Source organism: Echiichthys vipera (genome assembly GCF_963691815.1).
Source record: "Echiichthys vipera genome assembly, chromosome: 6".
Lineage (NCBI taxonomy): Eukaryota > Metazoa > Chordata > Actinopteri > Perciformes > Trachinidae > Echiichthys > Echiichthys vipera.
Genome location: NC_139831.1, coordinates 4,107,739 through 4,125,582, shown reverse-complemented (window position 1 = coordinate 4,125,582; position 17,844 = coordinate 4,107,739). Strand labels below are relative to the sequence as shown.

At 41.4% G+C, this 17,844-nt stretch overlaps 1 protein-coding gene across 1 annotated transcript; it reads left to right on the top strand.

Moving 5' to 3' along the window:
- Positions 1–9,004: 9,004 nt before the first annotated feature.
- On the top strand, positions 9,005–17,051 carry smu1a (SMU1 DNA replication regulator and spliceosomal factor a). Its single transcript, XM_083914789.1, has 12 exons — positions 9,005–9,106; positions 10,202–10,412; positions 10,528–10,680; positions 11,170–11,280; positions 11,489–11,617; positions 12,104–12,223; positions 12,354–12,470; positions 13,351–13,478; positions 13,731–13,857; positions 13,946–14,113; positions 14,363–14,515; positions 15,572–17,051. Exons 1-12 carry the CDS (start codon positions 9,081–9,083, stop codon positions 15,668–15,670), a joined length of 1,542 nt encoding a protein of 513 aa, XP_083770915.1. The 5' UTR covers positions 9,005–9,080; the 3' UTR covers positions 15,671–17,051.
- Positions 17,052–17,844: the final 793 nt, after the last annotated feature.

The following is a 17,844-nucleotide window of genomic DNA, read 5'->3' as shown; positions in this document are numbered from 1 at the left end:
TGTTTGTAACCGGAGTCCAGGGTGAACTTTTTCGAAAAGACCAGTTTCATCGGTCATGTGTTGACTGGAAAACCGAGGAAAACCGCAATTTCTTGTCGACATTGTTTGACGTCTCACTGTGCAACGGTAAACGTTAAGTTGTATCCATGGAGACTTGTGGAGCACCCTAGATGTGACCAGCTGACAGAGGAGGATTTTGCGGTTTCATGTGGACGGAGATACGGTGGCGTGGGCTTAATTAGATTCTTTTTTTTCCTACTTCATTCGATACCCATTGTGTGAATGGAAGCATCTCGACACACTGAACTGCCTACTCCGTCAAATACACTGTGCTTGACTTCCCCACACAACAGACTGTTCGGTTTGTAGCTGCTGTAGTGAGCCAATCACATGTTGCATTACATCAAAGAAGGCTGACAGTGGTTGGCTGTGAGCAAAACCATACAAATAGTCGTTTTTTTCTCGATGTGATCGAATGCAGATATCGTAATACAGTTTTTTCGGCTGATAACTTTTTAAGGTATGTAGTACCAATACACAGCCCTAGACAGAATACAAAATAATCTTGTGTATCTTTCCCATGAAGTGCACTTCTGTCTGTGTTGTGAGTGTTTATATTACATCAACTAGCTTTGTTCCACTCCAACAGCACACTTTAATTAAACCTCCACGGATGAATTTATTCTATTATTGGTTTCTCTCTGCCAGTGAGTGTCCCAAATGTGCCCAAGTCCCCTTGCACTCCATGCATCGGTGCGGCGTGTTGGGACTGTATACAGGAGAAAACAATATGATGGTAATCCTTTGCACAAGACAGGAAAATTAGACCTGAATATGTTGCCCTCTTCCCCTTAGGACTGCAATCCCTTCAGCAGAGGCTGACAGAAGATGGATTTACTTATTATCATGCCTGTGCATGCCAATGAGTGAACCACAAGGAATCAATAACTCCTCTAGAGGGAGTGTGAGGGCCATACAAATGCATGGTCAAGCCGGGTTATAAATGAGGCAGTCGCTCCAGTAAATGTTAGCAGAGAGGCCTGAGTGTCTTGCATTCCTTCTGCGGTATAAATTATTAGACAGTTACTAAGAAAATTACCACGTTAATTAACTGCAAATAGCCTCCCTTTGTCTTCCATGCTTTGCATAATAACCTCATTTCAACCTGCTGGATCTGCCTCCTGTGAGCTCTGTTGAATGGGTTTCTGAAAACAATTAGGTTTTAATTGTGAGCCTCAATAGAATCATCAGAGTCTTTTGTGGCTCCGCACCCTGGAGGATTTTACAGTTGATTTCATAAGGGATGTTGATGTTTGATTTTTGTGACTGGTCAGGTTCTGTCCAACATTGGCGTTGCTTAGTGGGTGCTTTGTATTTTTTCACGAGCTGAAGAAGAATCCCCACCTGTCTACAGCATAGACTGTATATAAAAATGGACGACAAGGCTCAACTTACTCCCATTGTGCAAAAGTAAAGTCAAAATATCCTGGCACGCGAACGCCGCCAGGCTGTAATTTTGTAACCGGAGTCATTGCAGTACAGAGATCAGGGGTAGAATCGTCAACGTCCTGTCCCTACACCTGCCTGATCAATCCTGAGTTAATCACGGCTGTCGATCATGACGTCTTACCCCGTTTTTAGCATCAAATAACCATTAAAACCAAACTTATCTGAAAAATGAACAGCATGATAAAAACTACCTACATTGACAGAAAACATCCTTGAGAAAAAATGTATTTGAAGTGTACTTTGACTTTTTAGTTTGGCCCATGTCCCATCCGCTAAAATGCAGGGGGCAGGAGTTATGACCTGTACTGCAGCCAGCCACCAGGGGGCGATCAAGGTGTTTGGGCTTCACTTTTGGGGAGCGGTCCAGCCCTCCATCTTTAGACAGTCTATGATCCTTATACCAAACGTGCAGGTAGAGCATAAAATAAAGAGCACTGTGCCTCCATTTTGTGTTTAACTAGAATGTTCAAGGGTGCAATGTAAAAGTCAAAGTGTGCACCTTGCACTCTTTCTGGTGTCCCCATCCTATCTGATTATTTTTCTTCCATGTTTGATACTTTTTCCTTTAGGATCAACACATTAGGTGTGAAAGCCCGCTCAGGTGTAAGTTGAAAAGGTAAAAACTCATAATGTCTGCGACTGCAGAGTGTCATGCAAGCCCTCAACAAGCATTTGCTGACATTTCACATCCAAGCTCATCACAGCCATCGTGACCCCCCCCCCCCACCCAAAAAAAAGCCTTCAAAGGTATAGAAAAGCAGTGCTTTCATCCCCATTTCAGCTAAAAAGACTCTGACATGATTCATCAATGTCCATAAAGCCCTCCAGTGAATTCTCAACCAACCCAACAAAAATGACGCCTCAAGTTGTAGATGTCAGACTTGAACGCGAACATGAATGCTGGATACGCTGGAACAAGCAGAGATAGACCAGTAATTGAAAAGAGAGAGCTTACCCTACTCAAAACCATCCACTTGTGTCAGCGTTTTGTGGGTGTTTCATTTTCATTTCTGTAAATACGCGGCCCCGGGAGCTTTTCAGCTGAGGAGAGGCAGCCGCATTCACCCGGTAAGTGGATAGCCTCTATTTACATTGTGACGGGTAGAAATGTGCCCTGCTGCGTATCTCTGTTATCCAGACTGCTCAGGGACTAACATATATCAGTTCACATGTGTGCTGCCTGGTACACTGCCTTACAGGCACAATCCCATTTCCACCTCAGTGCTTTATCACCTTGATGACCTGTAATTCATTACGCTCCAATGCAAGCTGCTACAGCATGGACAAAGCCAATTCTTCCTCTGTGTATGGGTTTGTGCACCTCCTCTCCAGCAAACTCAATGGAGTTCTGCAGCTAAAGTGCTGCTCCTTATTTCTGTTTTTGTGTCAAGAAGATTGAGAATATCAATAAGGGTTTCTCAATGAGTCCCTTTTGGCTTTCTAATGTGTCCATTGTGAATAATGGACATGCCAATAGGACTCACGCTCAGACCGAAGCTGCAAACAACCTACAGGGACTGATCCATCAAGATTTACCACCACCACCACCCCCATCACCAATACCTCTCACAAACACACACTCTCTCAAACACACCTCCCACCCACTACCACTTGTGACTCGAGGGCTGACTGACTGGCGGAGAAATCAGCAATTAGCAAGGAGTTGTGAGTAGCTTCTAGGCAGCAAATTAATGGACCTTTTTGTTCATCGTGCTCAGCCACTGGGTACACTCAAGGGCAAAGCTCTTAAAGAGACATAAACAAAACCAAACAAAAGCAATGAGGCTTTGTCGTCCGATTCAGCTGTTTTTATTTAGTTTCAGTTTGTGATGTTTTCGGATTCGGATGGTTGCTGGAAATGTTGGGAATGAGCAGTAAATGCAAATTACCTTTTCATGCAAGTTCACAAAAATTAGGTATTATATAAACAGGACTATAGGCATAGCATGATGGATAAGTGGATATGCTCGCCTACAAGCCCAAGGAATCAAATTAAAATTTTCAGCTCATGCTAAGATTGAACTGGTATACATCCTCCTCCAGCACCTCGCTTGTTGTCTTAGGCCCATACAAAATCAACCCAACGAGCTAAGCTCCAAGACAGGACCGTTTCAAGACTCTAACCAGTTAGAGTCAACGCTACACAATCAGTACGTTTACATGCACATCGGTAACCTGAAAGCGGCCTTTCGCTGGGAAAAGGGAATAATCCGATTTATTCAAGTTCTCCAGGTTTACATGAAAGGGGGTTGAATAGGAAAATGACGGAGTAACTCGACCCCCGGTGCAGTAAGTGGCCTTTCGCCAACATACTGATGGTTCTAAATACAGCTTTTTTCCAGTTCACCTTTGTCAAAATCACAATCGGGGGGAAAATGGACGGCTTTTGGACAGAATTAGGACAGAAACGGGTCTTCTTGGTAGTGATGTTACCTGCCATGGCGAAGTCTTTAGCGTTACCTCGGTTTAAAGGTAACGCTCTATTGTTGTTGTTTTTCTCACATTGTTTTTGGTGCCATTGCTTCCTGGTTTATTCTATTTACGGGTCAGACGCAAAACCGCGATAATACTCCGGTTAAGCTGTTTACATGGATACATAATCGGGGTACTGGAGGAGTTATCTAGACATGTTGACCAGGGTATGAGAACTCCGATATTACAGTGTTTACATGGTGTTTAAGAAACCAGAGTATGACATTAACCCGAATATAATCAGGTTTTTAAACTGCATGTTAACGCACTGAATGTTGAAAGAACAAATTATATTTACCAAACCGTTTCTGCTAAAAGACTCTATGGCTAAAATATAGGTTTGTTTTTGATCTAGCAGCCTCTTGATGTTAGTGGTTTCTTTGTTTTCCTCACTTCTGTTTCTCTTCTCATGCATTGATTCACTTATGGCTTAAGCTGAACTACCAATCAGAGCAGTTTCTCTTACCGATGCGCTCTGACAAGCTGCTGACGAGGGACAACTACTTCCAACGTAGCACTCAAAAAACATATATATTTGAATTTACTCAATACACTTATGTCAGTAATTTCCATGAAATTGAGTTGAGTTACTTATTTTCCTTGCAGGAATCATCCCAAAGGATCAATAAAGAGAAGTCTAAGTCTATGTCTTGTGTTAGATATATGTGATTCACTCAAAGATGAATACAAAGTAACAGTATTGAGTGAATCGCGCAGTATATATCCACCACAACAACAGTTTTATGGAAAATGGTGACACAACGGTGTAAAGTAAATTAAACCATTTTTTTTGGGTGTGCAGCACACTGCAAAAAAACTAGGGGCCCTCTGTCGGGTTGGTGTGTCCGTGCCTTCCCACTACAGAAATGTAATTTTTGCCATGGGAAAAGAATGTAAACTTCGGACCATTAATGCTCAGGTTAGTGTGTCACGCTGCGATGACACTGAGAAACAGCTCAACACGGAGAGTACTCATTAATTCTCTCCCTTCTGTCATCACTGTCGTTCACTGCATGGCGCTCAGTTCACGCTGCATGTGAAGCTGCTCCAGTTTGTTTTTTTTGCACTTTAAGTCCGACAATCCAACAATTAGTGTGAAACAGAAAATGCTGCATCAATTATCTTTTCTTTTTCTTTTTTTTTGCTCTGATGTGGATCATGAACGCAACATCGAATCCTGAGTCAAACCAACGATATAAATGTGGCAATTTGGCATCTCAGTGTTTGGTAATCAGTGATAAGCTGAAAAGCAGCGTGCGTGCAACGCATCTTTGATGTTTAAATCTCCAAAAAGCCAGTGCATCCGACTCCGACAGCACACCTGTAATCCCCTCTTCAGCTGACAAAACATCACAAAAGATTTAACATCATGTGCAACATATTCTTATCTGTTGTTATCCCCATTAAAAAGGAATGTGACTGATTTTCAGCTACGACCATACAGCAGGCATTCATATTTGCCATGTGAGTTTGTTTCGTTTTATTTTGTAAAATCATGAAAATAGGCTACTACCTTCTCTTAAAACACTTTTTAAAGTCATACTCCATATTTCCGTCTATTTAATTGTCTCTGTAAGTTAATATCTATCAAATACTGAGTTAAAACAATGGTGTCTGATCAATGAAAACACCTCTACTTGGTTTTATTGTTGAGTATTTCCAATATCTGTGTCTGTGGTGACATTCCTGGGCTAGATGTAAATAAGCCGCCATGTAAGTGTCTGTCATCACCAACGGTTATGCTGCATTCACTTGTAATCGGAAATCGGGAACCTCAACTTTTGAGTCAGGCTTGTGGTAAGGAAGTGTAATTGGAGCATGTGTGTGTATGGATTTAAGAGGGAAACATAAAGGGGACGGACTGGAAGTAGAGAGGTGAATGTGTTTCAAAGTTTACAAAAGAGCAAAAAAAATACAATTGTCAACACACATAGTGACCATGAATGAGACAAGATGGAGGCTCTGAAAGAACAGCCTTCTCTGCAGTTACATCTTACCACCAACAACGTCTGTCAAATCTTATGGAGTACATAGGGGGGGCTGGAGCCGATCCCAGCTGACATCGGGCACGAGGCGGGGTACACCCTGGACAGGACGCCAGTCTATCACAGGACACATAGAGACGAACAGAGACAGACAACCATTCACACCTACGGGTGATTTAGAGTCATCAATGAACCCAACACCTGCACGTCTTTGGACTGTGGGAGGAAACCAGAGAACCTGGAGAAAACCCACGCAGACACGGGAGAACATGCATTTCCACACAGAAGGGCCCCAGCCCAACCCTCTCGCTGTGAGGCGACAGTGCTAACCACCACACCAGCGTGTCGCCCATGAAAGTTATCATTACATTCAAATCCTCATGTCACTACTGAAATTTGTATTCAAATGAAACTATCAACCCATCATATACATATTAATAGATTAACAGACACAATGCCTTTACTTGCCTATTCCATTATTTTATGTTTTCATTAAACTAGCCGCCTCCAGGGTGTCTAAGTGTCTCTGTATCGGCCAAACTCAACACAAATGTAGTGATGCAACAACCGTGTATAATTTTGCAGGCAGTTAATATGTTAGGGCACATTACAAATCCAGAATAGAGTAACATTTTAGGGGCAGCTGTCTGGTGTTAAAATGAAAGTAATCTGTTATAGGATCCTATCCAGATCATAGATCTCCCTTTCTGGAAAAATGGCCTGTCTTGACAGGTCCAGCCCTGCACAGATCCCTGGGTGGTGCTCCTCCTCCTCCTCCACCCTCGTCGTCCTCGCCTTCTGCCTCACTCTGCAGTGTTGTCACCGATGTATTCACTCCTCCATTCATCTCTTAAGCAAGTCGCCCTTGGTCTTTTGCCTTGCCTTGTTGTTATTGTCAGAGCTGTGAGTATTCAGTGTGGTCATTTCAGTATAGTATATAATGGTTTCCATGAGAACACAAGAGATTGAGATTTTAGGGATCGTGTCAGATATGCAGAATTGTCTGTAGTGCTTTAAAAATGTGATTCAGACGCAGGGATTGTGGATAAATGCTTATATTTTTACAGAATAGTTGGGTTTATGTCATAAATGTCAGGATATGCTCATTTTGTCCAGACTGTAAACAAATGACACACTTTTATGGTACTTTCTCTCTTTTAAGTGCTATAATTCACTGTGTGAATCATAGCTGGGAAGTGTTTTGATGCTGACGATGATCAGACATCAAATCACAACACTGTCCACCGTCACTGAGCTGGTGGAAATTAGGCTTATGTGCGTTTATTCTTATATAATGTGAGTATCCTTCCTGACAGACCAGAGAAGCTACATGTCTTTGTGGTGGTAATGTGTTCTAATTATGATGGAAAGGGGCAACTTTATTGCACAGTGAGAACGGCAACTCACATAAATTTAGAATAGTCTTTTGTTTTTCCCAGAAAAGGATGAAGTGATTACATTACAGCCTTTTGTGTTGCTGTCATTCTTCCAGCGTGGTGGCGTCTCCCTCATTGGTAAGCATTCCCCAAACAGCCTCTGCTTTGTCATGCCCAGAGGATGGCAAAAATTATATTGACGTCTTTCTTCTGCTCTTATGTTAATATATTCAGAATGACTGTGGTGTTATAGTATTGCATGAAAACATCACTCCTCCCCTCCCCTCCCCATCCTCTTCATCGCTTCCCAATATATTTCTCCATCTGCAAAAATCAAATGGAACCGAAGGAGGTCTGGTGTGTTTTTGGTGCCAAATTCATTTTCAGTGTGGATGGAGCTCACAGTGGGATTATGTCATGATTGCCCAAAACAATCAAATCCAGGCTGTGGGGCTGCAGATTGAAGTGGTGCTGCAGGAGAATGATCATCATCATAACCTTGAAAGACCTTCACTGGCGGAGAGAAAAGAGTCAAGAGGGCCTCTAGGTCATAGCTGTGCAGATAGCGCCCCCTATTGAGGAAACAGACAAGGAAAAGCATCAAAGCGAATGGGGATGGCTGTGCACATTGCTGCTTATAAGGATAACAGGCTGATAACAGTCACAGTATATGTCCTCGTATTGTCCCAGGGGTCACTAACCTATCTGTGTCTTGAATTATATGGACCTGATTATGATATATTCTCTTGTTCAACACATTTCTAGATGTACTGGTGTCCATTAGAGACTCTAAAAGGACCCTCGTTGGTCCCTGGACTCCATTTAAGGATCTCAGGTTTATATTAAATCTACAACATGAGGATGTCCGCCATGACAGATTATTATTGCTGATGAATGAACAGATGGAGTTCGATTAAATTGAATGTAGGTAACAGACCTCGAGCGAAACAAATTGACACGTATAGTAGACATAAATGCATTAAGCTATTAAATAAATAATATAATTATTATTAAATAATGTAATACAATTTTGAGACGGCAACCCGCGACCCGACCCCGGATAAGCGGTTGAAGATGAGATGAGATGAATTTTGAGAGCATTTTTGTATGTCAGCTATAAAATAAGTTCCTATTAAACAGTCTTTGTTTTTACTATCCCAAATTCAGAGGTGATCTACCACCTCCTGCCTCCAAACAGAGGAAAACAAACCCCCCTGTGGCAAATCATCTTGGTGCTTTGAAACTAATGAAAAGGGAAACATGCAAAGTCTCTCCTCCATGCTTATAAAGAGATGAAGTAGTTTGAGGACCCCCTAGCAGCTACAAAATAATTTAGCTTCATTATTATTATTTTATAATGAATAGTAATAGTAGTTTTGTTAGTATTAGTATGATTCATTTATGTATTTATTTATTTTCACTTATTATAATTATTTCTATTTGCTTCTATGTGTTACAAATTGTTTTTGCATACAATTTAAGTTATCATTTTTATCCTGTAAGTTTGTTGAGAGCTATTATTGTCACGTTTTTATGCAATTATATTGTAAATTAATTCACTTTCAATAAAATAAAACATGTAATTAAATAATATTAAAAGATTAAAAAAACCTCCTCACCATGACGGTTTTATTTTGAAGGTCCCTGACTCCTCCCAGCACTTCCGTGTTTGTCCTGCGTGTCCTGCTTCTCCTGCAGACTCGAGTGTTTTGTTGCTGCGGTTTTGAGATAAATAATCATGTCTCTGGAGGTGGAATCCGCAGAGTAAGTAGTCCAGTGGATTACTCTTGTATCAGGGCCGTTTTTATGATAAATAGCAAATAAAATAACTCCGTATTTCTTATAGTTTCTGTCAGTGAGGCCTGTTTCATCCTGTACTGCGGTCCATTAGCGTCCGGAGCTAAGCTAACAAGCTAACTCACAGTCACCCCCGTGGAAGTTGTTTTCTCTCTTTTATTTGCAAAGTGACGGCAATTTGAGTTTGTCTGCTCTGTTATTTACAGTATTAAATTGATTTTCTATATTAACTAATTATCTTTTGAGGAAAAAATGAGGGGAAAAAAGAAAAATAGCGGAGTTAACGAGTTAGCGCTAGCTTGCTAACGTTACACTTCAAGTTAGATCAGATATATTTTACTATTATATATTATTAATACCCGAACGTAACTTTTGTTCTAGGTTGCTCCTCAACCACAGTAACAATTACAAAACTATAACAAAATAAGACAACAATATGAGATGACACAAGAGCATCAAAAAGGTGAAATATAAAAACATAGTGTTTAAGGAGTAAAGTGCAAATTACACAACATGTAATAGAGATATTGAGTTTGACGACCACAGGTAGAAGAGACCTCCTGTGGTGCTCTTTGGGGGTCTCAGTCTAGGTTGAAGGTTGATGCCACCCAAGAGCTCCACACAGAGCACAGTTGCCACATATTCAGCATCAACCGAGGAAGTAAATCATTCAAACTTAAGCAGCAAAAGTCTCTTTATTGTTATTCATATAATTAAGATGCAACAGTTTCAATACAAAGATGGGAAAGGATCAGAGTAACAATAAGCTAACAATCAAATAGAATAAAGCTAACATCAAATAAATCAAACAATAACTAAGTGTGACAGAGTGCAACAGACATTGTGGTTAAGCGTAGGGATATACAACAATACGCATAGTGCAGTTTAGCAGCATATTGAAATAAAATCAGTACAACTAAATAAGTGATTAACCCACCAACATCTAAGTACAACTCCTTATTCAACACAGTGTAAGCTAAAGCGCTTCGGTTGAGCTAGCTTATTTTGCAACATATGTTTATCCCAATGTCTGGCATCATTTGTGGGATTTTGTCTCCACAGCGTGATCCGTCTGATTATGCAGTACTTGAAGGAGAATAATCTGCAGCGGACTCTAGTCACCCTGCAGGAGGAGACCACCGTGTCTCTGAACACCGTGGACAGTATAGAGAGCTTCGTGGCCGACATCAACAGCGGCCACTGGGACACTGTCCTTCAAGCCATCCAGTCCCTCAAGCTGCCGGATAAAACCCTGATAGACCTTTATGAACAGGTGAGCTCACCTTTATATGTAGTGTTGTTTGTTGGTCGTAAAAAAGGACCTAGTGGATCATGTTTCAAGTCACCTGTCTTCTATATCTGAATGCCTGTGTTGTTTTCCCAACCAGGTGGTGTTAGAGCTGATCGAGTTGAGAGAGTTGGGTGCAGCCCGTTCACTCCTCAGGCAGACTGACCCCATGATCATGCTGAAACAGACCCAGCCAGAGAGATACATCCACCTGGAGAACCTGCTGGCTCGCTCTTACTTCGATCCCAGAGAGGTGAGTCGAAACCAAATGCGTAACGCAAGACAAAATCTTCCTTCGTCCATCCAATCATTTCAGGATCAGTTGGTCTGGACGGTCATTTTGCTTTTGGCATCAAAATACCTTCAGCTGGTTCGTCATCAGAAACACATGTTGTGCTTCTATTTTAGACAGAGCCACAGAGCATTAACCGAGAGGGACACTAGTATATGAGATGTTTTTTTTTAGTTTTTTCTTATATTACGAAGTAAATTTTGAGATTTCCATTGCAAGCGGCCCTCATTGAATGTTAACTGCGCAGATTTTGGGTAAATGAAATCAGTTCAAAAAGCAATTTTTTAAAACAGTCATGTGTTTTTTCCAGTGAAAATGTGAAAAATAGCCTTACCTTTGCACTAAATGTCAGTTTTAACAGGATGCTCTAGCCTCACAACAACAATAGAAAGAAATGTAATACATTATCTGTATCTGGAGTTCCTGATGTTTGTGTTTCTTGATGCCCAGGCGTACCCAGATGGCAGCAGTAAGGAGAAGCGTCGGGCCGCCATCGCCCAGGCCCTGGCAGGGGAGGTCAGCGTGGTGCCGCCCTCTCGTCTCATGGCTCTGCTGGGACAGGTAAGGGATCTAGAAACCTACACTTGCGATAATGGTCATTCCTTAAAAAGAGATTCACTGTAAAACAACTAATTTGTATCTTAATCCTGAGATATTTGCAACATATGTGCATAGTTGTGCCTCTTGATGTTGTTCCCCATATATACAAGTTGTGCTGCCATCCAAATAAGGCGCTGACGATGATTTTGTCTGCATTGTCCTCCTTTAGTCTCTGAAGTGGCAGCAGCATCAGGGCCTCCTGCCTCCTGGTATGACTATCGATTTGTTCAGAGGTAAAGCTGCCGTTAAAGATGTGGAGGAGGAACGCTTCCCCACTCAGCTCAGCAGACACATCAAGGTACCCACACTGTCCCAAAGTATTGATAGTAGAAAGCAACATTAATGGTCTGCTTCATTGTTCCAAACAAACTGTTGTGGGGGCGGCTGTGGTCATCTTCCGTTGGAGAGATGGGGGGTTTGATTCCCGGCTCCTCTGGGTCCGCATTTCGAAGTGTCCTTGGGCAAGACACTGAACCCCGAATTGCTCCCTGTGCCGCAATGGGTGTGTGAATGAGGTGTGAATGGTTAGATCTAGATTAGATGGTATGTAGGTACTGCCACCACTGCCATCAGTGTGAATGTCTGTGAATGGGTTAGTATGACAAGTAGTGTAAAAGTGCCTCGAGTAGTCAGAAGACTAGAAAGGCGCTTTATAAGTACAAGTCAGTTTACCAAACCGCATTAATTTAATAAACCTACTGTCACTTTGATTTTGCACTTCCAGCAGTTATGATACATTCCTGCTTTGTGTCCTGATGTGACTTGTTTTTTTCCCCCTGCACAGTTTGGACAGAAATCTCACGTGGAGTGTTCCCGATTCTCCCCTGATGGCCAGTACCTGGTCACCGGCTCCGTGGACGGCTTCATCGAGGTCTGGAACTTCACCACCGGCAAAATCAGAAAGGTAGCTAAAGCAAAATAAAGGCACATAAACCTGATTTACTCTGTGGTTGAATATAACACTACATTTACTTTGTATCATTTTAAAACGACTTCTGCTGACTCAAAATATTTATAAATGTTGTGTCCTACAGGATCTGAAGTACCAGGCTCAGGATAACTTCATGATGATGGAAGATGCAGTGTTGTGTATGGGCTTCAGTCGAGACACAGAGATGCTGGCGACCGGAGCCCAGGACGGAAAGATTAAGGTTGATAATGAACATTACTTCTATTTCTCTCATTGCTCTTACTCTTACTTTTCCAGCTGAATATAAGGACAGGTGCTTGACAGGTTCTTGCTCTGTTATAGTGCTAACTCTTAAAAAGAAAAACTTGTACCCATCAAATATCAGACTATAAGGAGCTGGCCTATGGTTGGTTTAGCCTTGTCGTTGGACTGAGCCCAAAGCATTTTTTTTTCCTGTCTCTCACGAGGTGTGAAAGGTTCTTAAGACAGAGATAAATTAAACTTTCTCTGGGCAGGTAAACCCTGACGTTGATGGTATAATGGAATAAGTTATGATAATCTCTAGGCACCTAATGATTCAATCTGGTTCAGAGGTCTAAGATGCAATGATAAAAGAATTATCGATGCATCAAAAGCTTTGATGTCTACATGATTTGTTTTTTTTCTCACTGGGATGACTTGCTACTTTTAAAACATAGTGTTTGTGTAATGATTAATTTTTTCCAAAATAATTTACTTACTTTACTCACTTACTGTGAGAGTTCAGCACTCAAATACTTAATACGTTCCCATCGAGAAATCATCTTTCAAGAGAGAATTGTGATCAGACTAAAAATGTTTTTCCCCCAGAATGAAATGTATTTAAAGACCGCATCAGCCTTTCAATGTGAAATCCAGTACAACACATAATCGAGTAGAAGATATTAAACTATGGAAGTAAATCATTTGTTTACTGGCCTTGCTTGGAATCCAAGTTGCATTATTGAATTACATTCTTTACAGTAAACCTAATATTCTGCATCAATTGCACAGTTTCATAGTACTCATGACAGCTGCCTGCAGACGCAGTGTCCTGTTACAAAGCAAACCAAGTAATTCTGTGTATGTGTGTGTGTTTGTAGGTGTGGAAGATCCAAAGCGGTCAGTGTCTGAGGAGGTTTGAGCGCGCCCACAGTAAAGGAGTGACATGCATCAGTTTCTGTAAAGACAGCAGCCAGCTCCTCAGTGCCTCGTTTGACCAGACGATCAGGTAAACTCTCACCTGACGAAACACCTTCACCCTTTATTCTTCTTCCAAACCCCTGAAAAAAACCTTACAGTTGATTCTCCTACTTCAGGGGTATGAAATTCTCCTGGAGGGCCTGCATGTTTTAGGTTTCTCTCTGCTCCAACACACCTGATTCTGATGATGTGCAGGAATTGCCTACCCCTGTCCTAGTTCATGAGGCGCCATCATTTTTGTGAACATGCATTCAATTCTTTCTTTTTTTTGTTGTTTAAGAATCCACGGACTGAAGTCAGGTAAAACTCTGAAGGAGTTCCGCGGCCACTCTTCATTCGTGAACGAGGCCACCTTCACTCCAGACGGGCACCACATCATCAGTGCTTCCTCGGACGGCACAGTCAAGGTGAGAGAAGCAGTTGCAAAAATAACACGCATTTGTAACCATGTGCATCTGGCCGGTGTCTCATCTCGCTGTGTTCAACCTGTTGCAGATGTGGAACATAAAAACCACCGAATGCAGCAACACCTTCAAGCCTCTGGGCACATCAGCCGGCACCGATATCACAGTCAACAACGTCGTCCAGCTGCCGAAGAACCCGGAGCATTTTGTAGTGTGTAACCGCTCCAACACGGTGGTCATCATGAACATGCAGGGACAGGTCAGTACAGTCCAGCAGGAGATCAGAACACTGTGTTCATGAGCGTTTTTAGGAGCGACGTTTTGTCGGGTTTGAAAAAATGCCTGTTTTCGTCGCATGATTGTCCTGAATACAGAGAACCAAACATGCAAGAGTGTAGATATTTTAAAAGTTTGTTGTTTGCTTATGAAACTGAACCTGCCTACCTTCCTGCCCTTTTAACACTCCTGCTTTCTGCGTGGTTTAACGCACTTGTTTCTCGCCGCACAGATCGTGAGAAGTTTCAGCTCCGGTAAGAGGGAAGGCGGTGACTTTGTGTGCTGCTCTCTGTCGCCCCGCGGCGAGTGGATCTACTGCGTGGGTGAAGACTTTGTGCTCTACTGCTTCAGTACCGTCACCGGCAAGCTGGAGAGAACACTGACGGTACGTTGTTGCCCTCAGGAGCTCAGATCAAAGTGTCCAAAAATATCACAGCACATTCCCTCCCCTGTAGAAGAAAAGGTCTGACTATAACGTTTGGATTTATGTCTTGAAGCTCTTTGGTCTCTGACTCTATAAAGAAACACAGACAAAGAAATACCTGATCTTTTATGACTGTGCTTGCCAGTTTCTCAGGTCCCCACAAGTCACTTAACTTAATGTATTTATTAGGTGTTTTTGTACACGTGTAAAAAAAATTCTGTATAATATATGATGCCTTACCAGCTGATATTTAAGTGTACATGTGCACCTTTTCTTCTCAATTCAAACTACTTGGCAAACACTTTATTGTGTTCTCATATAAATGTTTGTTACATTTGAGCCGTTGCCAGACAAGTTCACACACTGCTGATTAAGCCTGTGGCCACCACGGAAAGCTCTCTGTATGTCACTGCTTACTCAGGCTGTAGTGGCTGGTGTCTGTCTTCGTTGACATTCCTGTACTGATGCACCGGAAGAGATTGAAGGGGGAGAGCTATCTGAATATAACATTTTTTAAAAAGCTGTTAAAATGTTGAACCACTGTAAGCGTTACAAGATATCACAATCTTTAGTCCCCCTGGCATCTTTATGATTGTAGACTCAAGTTCTCAAGTGTTGTAAAGTTGTTTTGTCACAGTCCTCATTCACTGGTCGTACATATTACTGCAAAAAGTAATGCACTGTTATCCACATTTATTACTGTAGAACTTACTAAACTCCATGTAAGGAGGAGGGTTGGAGTAGTGGATGGGACCCAAAACACAGGACTTTCCCTGGGGGGACTGGTGTTAGTGTCCCAGACGTATTAAGACAAACCACAACCTTTTTATGTAATCCTAACCCAGTCGCTTTCATGCCCAACCCTAACTATCACCTTTTTGTTGCCTAAACTTAATATCTCACGTGAATCAGTTTATGCATAACTTTTCGTAAGATGTCATACAAACCTGAGAATACATTGGTTGTATAATCGTGACAGTGTGAGTGCGCCCTTAAACATGTCTCTCTTCCCTACAGGTGCATGAGAAGGATGTTATCGGCATTGCCCACCACCCCCACCAGAACCTCATCGCCTCCTACAGTGAGGACGGTCTGCTGAAGCTCTGGAAGCCCTGAAGGTGTTTGCTTCACCAAACTGAGGCCGGACGTTCTCACACAGCAGCTGCTCGCCTCACTCTGGACTCTGCTCTGCCCATTCTGTTTTTTTCCTGTGTGTTTTTTTACAATACAGGAGGAACTCTTCTCTTTCAGGTCACTGTGAACTTTTTGGTATTCATGTCGACTATCTCAACGACGCCATAGGTTCAACATATTCACCTGCATGTTTCAACCAGTACAGGGTTTTTTTATTTCTATTTTTTTTACCATGAAGCCGCACAGATGAATATCAGCAACCAATGGCAGTTTAGAGGGTCTGCACAGTAGATCCTTATTTACCTGAACACGGAAACGGTTTAATGACATCTAACAAAGCAACACCGTTTGCTTTACGTTTATGCTATTTATGAATTTGAATGTCATGTTGTTGAAGTGGTGGATATGAACCATTATAACCAATAATCCGTACCTGATGTATAAAGAAAGAGGCTTCCAGATAAGTCCAGATTCATTCGTCCATGAAAATGTTTCAATTGCAGGTAAAATCAATAAGTTTCTACTGTTCAACACTTGAACTTCACAGCTTTAAAGTGACTTTTACAGAGAGGAGAGAGGAGCTGTCAGGTGTTCAGGGTGAGGAGTGTAGATACTAGACTCAGTTTTGTTTAAAAGAAATTCCACCTTTTGTAAATATATTTTTCATTTGCATTTTTTTTCCAAGACCTGGTTGAATAGTGTTTTGTTTGTCTCTTTTTTCTCTGTTAACTTTTTAACTTCCAACTAAAATTGAATGGCATCCCTCCAAAATTCAGTTTTTATATATATTTTGTATTTTGAAACGTGGTCCTGTCAACACGGAGAACCAAATAACACATTACATTTAATAACAAAGTCATTATTAGGCGTTTTCCCATCTAGAGTACATGTATTTGGTATGAGACTTAATATTTTAAGGGTCTTTAACTTCCTGGATGTACAAAAATTGACATTAATATTTCTCATCTGTGCCATTAAAGCGATTTCACCAGCACAGTGAAGTGAAGTGAGCACCTTTAAACTGTGTGAACCACAATACGGAGGGGGAAAAAATCAGTTTATCTGATCGAAGAATATGGAAACACTTTTTTAAAGATGCTTTCAAGAAACAAGGAAACCAGATGTCAGTGTAAAGTCACTACTAAACATTGTTGTATAGGAACTTCAGATAAAAAATGTCCTGAGTAAGTAGATTTCCAGTCGTGCAGGCTGCCTCTGAAAGGGAGAGGCAGAGATGAGGAGTTGGGTCTGATCCCTGAATAAACTCTGGGTGGATGGTTGTTGGTACAGCAGCTCTGTGCAGAGGAGCGCCTAAGTCACTCAGCCAGCAAGACTGACGCCAGGATGTTGATTATGCCTTCAAAATAAAAGCATTGATTTGTCCCTGTTGCCCAATTAGTGTGTTTAAAAGTGTTAGCTCCTGACTTTGCATCTCTACTGCAGCTGTTGACACCTTTTTTAAACGTGTTCTTACAAAGTGACAGAACATCTGATAATCAGAAGCAATGAAGAGGGCATCTTATGCATTAGGATGTCAATGTTCTACATTTAAAATGTGGATGTTATGTTGGATAATCAGCTGAAGAGAAAAATCTTTCTTTAAAGCAATTTGTTAGACTAACTATTCTGGGGACTTTTAATATTATAATGTCCTGAAGTAGGAAAATTAAATGTTTTCAAAAAACTTTTTGGTATACATGTCGACGATCTCAATGACGCCCTGGGTTTAACATATTCACCTGCATGTTTCAACCAGTACAGGATTTTTTTATTTCTTTTTTTTTACCATGATGCCGCACAGATGAACATCAGCAACTAATGGCAGTTTGGAGGGTTTGCACAGTAGATCCTTATTTACCGGAACACGGAAATTATTTGTTCTGGAGACTTTTCATATTATAATGTCCTGAAGTAGGGAAATTAAATGTTTTCAAAAGCTTTTTAGTATACATGTCTACGAGCTCAATGATGCCCTGGGTTTAACATATTCACCTGCATGTTTCAACTAAAATTAAATGTTAATTTAAGTAACCTGGGGGCTGTTGAGTTATCCACCCTGTCATATCCAACTAACAGTACAAGCAAAGATCGATTGTGACAATCCTACTTTTGTACTAGAGCTGCAGCCAATCATCACTTTCATTATTGATTATTTT